The 5000-nt window shown below is 30.4% G+C and overlaps 1 protein-coding gene across 1 annotated transcript in view; it reads right to left on the bottom strand.

Annotated features, from left to right (window-relative positions):
• Positions 1-5000, bottom strand: part of LOC127629453 (cGMP-dependent 3',5'-cyclic phosphodiesterase-like) — a 238692-nt gene that overhangs the window by 44103 nt on the left and 189589 nt on the right. Inside the window, exons 6-7 of the mRNA XM_052106558.1 lie at positions 4765-4820; positions 3777-3836 (exon numbers count right to left, since the gene is read on the bottom strand). Coding sequence (XP_051962518.1) covers positions 3777-3836; positions 4765-4820 — 116 coding nt within the window. The remainder of the gene's footprint in view (positions 1-3776; positions 3837-4764; positions 4821-5000) is intronic.

The following is a 5000-nucleotide window of genomic DNA, read 5'->3' as shown; positions in this document are numbered from 1 at the left end:
TAGAACTTTCGTTTGTAATATATTTCGTCTTTTCATTTAACTCCTGATGTAAATAGAACTTTCGTTTGATACGCTTAGCTTTTTTATTTCAATCTTATTATAAATAGAACTTTCGTTTGTAATATATTTCGTCTTTTCATTTAACTCCTGATGTAAATAGAGACTTTCGTTTGATACGCTTAGCTTTTTTATTTCAATCTTATTATAAATAGAACTTTCGTCTGATACGCTTAGCTTTTTTATTTCAATATTTTTATAAATAGAACTTTCGTCTGATACGCTTAGCTTTTTTATTTCAATCTTATTATAAATAGAACTTTCGTTTGTAATATATTTCGTCTTTTCATTTAACTCCTGATGCAAATAGAACTTTCGTCTGATATCTTAGCTTTTTTATTTCAATCTTATTATAAATAGAACTTTCGTTTGTAATATATTTCGTCTTTTCATTTAACTCCTGATGCAAATAGAACTTTCGTCTGATATCTTAGCTTTTTTATTTCAATCTTATTATAAATAGAACTTTCGTTTGTAATATATTTCGTCTTTTCATTTAACTCCTGATGTAAATAGAACTTTCGTCTGATATCTTAGCTTTTTTATTTCAATCTTATTATAAATAGAACTTTCGTTTGTAATATATTTCATCTTTTCATTTAACTCCTGATGCAAATAGAACTTTCGTCTGATATCTTAGCTTTTTTATTTCAATCTTATTATAAATAGAACTTTCGCTTTGTAATATATTTCGTCTTTTCATTTAACTCCTGATGCAAATAGAACTTTCGTCTGATACGCTTTAGCTTTTTTATTTCAATCTTATTATAAATAGAACTTTCGTTTGTAATATATTTCGTCTTTTCATTTAACTCCTGATGCAAATAGAACTTTCGTCTGATACGCTTAGCTTTTTTATTTCAATCTTATTATAAATAGAACTTTCGTTTGTAATATATTTCGTCTTTTCATTTAACTCCTGATGCAAATAGAACTTTCGTCTGATACGCTTAGCTTTTTTATTTCAATCTTATTATAAATAGAACTTTCATTTGTAATATATTTCGTCTTTTCATTTAACTCCTGATGCAAATAGAACTTTCGTCTGATACGCTTAGCTTTTTTATTTCAATCTTATTATAAATAGAACTTTCATTTGTAATATATTTCGTCTTTTCATTTAACTCCTGATGCAAATAGAACTTTCGTCTGATACGCTTAGCTTTTTTATTTCAATCTTATTATAAATAGAATTTCGTTTGTAATATATTTCGTCTTTTCATTTAACTCCTGATGCAAATAGAACTTTCGTCTGATATGCTTAGCTTTTTTATTTCAATCTTATTATAAATAGAACTTTCGTTTGTAATATATTTCGTCTTTTCATTTAACTCCTGATGTAAATAGAACTTTCGTCTGATATGCTTAGCTTTTTTATTTCAATCTTATTATAAATAGAACTTTCGTTTGTAATATATTTTGTCTTTTCATTTAACTCCTGATGTAAATAGAACTTTCGTCTGATATGCTTAGCTTTTTTATTTCAATCTTATTATAAATAGAACTTTCGTTTGTAATATATTTCATCTTTTCATTTAACTCCTGATGTAAATAGAACTTTCGTCTGATATGCTTAGCTTTTTTATTTCAATCTTATTATAAATAGAACTTTCGTTTGTAATATATTTCGTCTTTTCATTTAACTCCTGATGTAAATAGAACTTTCGTCTGATACACTTAGCTTTTTTATTTCAATCTTATTATAAATAGAACTTTCGTTTGTAATATATTTCGTCTTTTCATTTAACTCCTGATGCAAATAGAACTTTCGTCTGATACGCTTTAGCTTTTTTATTTCAATCTTATTATAAATAGAACTTTCGTTTGTAATATATTTCGTCTTTTCATTTAACTCCTGATGCAAATAGAACTTTCGTCTGATATGCTTAGCTTTTTTATTTCAATCTTATTATAAATAGAACTTTCGTTTGTAATATATTTCGTCTTTTCATTTAACTCCTGATGCAAATAGAACTTTCGCCTGATATGCTTAGCTTTTTTATTTCAATCTTATTATAAATAGAACTTTCGTTTGTAATATATTTCGTCTTTTCATTTAACTCCTGATGCAAATAGAACTTTCGTCTGATATGCTTAGCTTTTTTATTTCAATCTTATTATAAATAGAACTTTCGTTTGTAATATATTTCGTCTTTTCATTTAACTCCTGATGCAAATAGAACTTTCGTCTGATATGCTTAGCTTTTTTATTTCAATCTTATTATAAATAGAACTTTCGTCTGATACGCTTAGCTTTTTTATTTCAATCTTATTATAAATAGAACTTTCGTTTGTAATATATTTCGTCTTTTCATTTAACTCCTGATGCAAATAGAACTTTCGTCTGATACGCTTAGCTTTTTTATTTCAATCTTATTATAAATAGAACTTTTGTTTGTAATATATTTCGTCTTTTCATTTAACTCCTGATGCAAATAAAACTTTCGTCTGATACACTTAGCTTTTTTATTTCAATCTTATTATAAATAGAACTTTTGTTTGTAATATATTTCGTCTTTTCATTTAACTCCTGATGCAAATAGAACTTTCGTCTGATATCTTAGCTTTTTTATTTCAATCTTATTATAAATAGAACTTTCGTTTGTAATATATTTCGTCTTTTCATTCCACTCCTGATGCAAATAGAACTTTCGTCTGATACGCTTAGCTTTTTTATTTCAATCTTATTATAAATAGAACTTTCGTTTGTAATATATTTCTTCTTTTCATTTAACTCCTGATGCAAATAGAACTTTCGTCTGATACGCTTAGCTTTTTTATTTCAATCTTATTATAAATAGAACTTTCGTTTGTAATATATTTCGTCTTTTCATTCCACTCCTGATGCAAATAGAACTTTCGTCTGATACGCTTAGCTTTTTTATTTCAATCTTATTATAAATAGAACTTTCGTTTGTAATATATTTCGTCTTTTCATTTAACTCCTGATGCAAATAGAACTTTCGTCTGATATCTTAGCTTTTTTATTTCAATCTTATTATAAATAGAATTTTCGTTTATAATATATTTCGTCTTTTCATTTAACTCCTGATGTAAATAGAACTTTCGTCTGCATTTACATTTATGCATTTGGCAGACGCTTTTATCCAAAGTGTCTTACAGTGCACTTATTACAGGGACAATCCCCCCAGAGCAACCTGGAGTTAAGTGTCTTACTCAAGGACACAATGGTGGTGGCTGTGGGGTTAGAACCTGCGACCTTCTGATTACCAGCCCTGTGCTTTAACCACTACGCCACCACCACTCCATGTCTGATACGCTTAGCTTTTTTATTTCAATCTTATTATAAATAGAACTTTCGTTTGTAATATATTTCGTCTTTTCATTTAACTCCTGATGCAAATAGAACTTTCGTCTGATATCTTAGCTTTTTTATTTCAATCTTATTATAAATAGAATTTTCGTTTGTAATATATTTCGTCTTTTCATTTAACTCCTGATGCAAATAGAACTTTCGTCTGATACGATTAGCTTTTTCGTTTGACTCTTTATGAGAAAAGACCTTTCGTTTGTCATCTGTATAGCTTTTTTGGTTTTACTATTGATGTAAAAAAAAAAATGAATACATGTGTCATATGTATAACTATTAAGTCATGCTTTTGCAGTGAATGTTTCCCGTTATATGCTGAACTCTTTTGTTTGGCTTATTTTGATCTCTTTCCCTGGATGAGTGTGTTTGTGAATGTGGTTTGTCTTACGTGTTTTTCCAAAATAGACAGGTTTTTTTCGTCTTGTTCTGTCAGCATTTTACAGCACAGCTGTAGAGAGATAAGAAATAAATCACACAATGCATTGTTTACTCCAGCAAACAACCTGCACACACACACACACACACACACACACACACACTTGTCCTGGGGATACACTCCATTTACTTTAAGGCTGTAGCTTTCCCTTTGACTCTCAGTCCGTATGTAAGAGTCCCAAAGAGACCGTAAACCTCCCACAAGGGACATCAGTACAGATCTGATACTGCGAGAATGAAATTAAATGAAATAGAAGCTCTTTTCCAAAAACCCAGTGAGCTGCCTCAGTCTTGTAAGATTTGGAGTGCCATATGTGGGCACCAACTCATCCAAATACCACCTGATATACCAATTGACAAGCATATATTGCCGAAGTTAACATTGCGATACTCTTATAAACATGATACATACTCTTTCTGCTTACTTTCTACTTCTAACCTATGATGCCTAAAAATGCTGTCTAAATTAATCGCGAGAGGCGAGGACCCGCTTAAATGTGCTCTAACATTTTATGAATCTATAAATATATCCTCGATCTGATATTGTGTCATTCGTGTCACTGTCGATGAATTTTCCTCCTCATCGCTGCAATAAAATGTCAAATCTGCTCTCTCAAAACCCATGAAATCATAAAGTTTTATTAGTCAATTATAAATAAATGCTTTAATTGGGAAAATGTCGCCTGTTAAACCGCAGCATTGGGCAGCAGGTTCAAAATTACGAGCTGTAACAAGTTTCCAAAGAGAGGAACAGGAACACACACTCATTTACTCATTTAAACACAGGTGTGAAAGCCCACGAGTTACTCATTCAATCAGTGCTGAAGAGAGTGAGACAGGTGACAACAGACAGACAGGCAGAGAGAGAGAGAGACAGGGAGAGACATCATTACAGCACTATTGTGTCTGAAATTACAGAGAGAGAGAGAGAGAGAGCTCACCAAAATCAGAGATATAACCATCCCCTCATCACAGTCAACTAACGGCATGATGAGCACTAGAGAGAGAGAGAGAGAGAGAGACATAGAGATGATACAGTAAATGCAGAAGTTCCAGAAAAGTTCCAGAATGTTCCAGGTTCAGCTTAAACTCTTTGAGAATACCACAGAAAATGATTTAGACCCTCTATTTAAAGACAAACCATCTGCTCATATTAAATCTACATTTGTTGCATTTG

The sequence above is a fragment of the Xyrauchen texanus genome, chromosome 36 (assembly GCF_025860055.1).
Source record: "Xyrauchen texanus isolate HMW12.3.18 chromosome 36, RBS_HiC_50CHRs, whole genome shotgun sequence".
Classification (NCBI taxonomy): domain Eukaryota; kingdom Metazoa; phylum Chordata; class Actinopteri; order Cypriniformes; family Catostomidae; genus Xyrauchen; species Xyrauchen texanus.
This window is presented reverse-complemented; position numbering and strand designations above follow the sequence as displayed.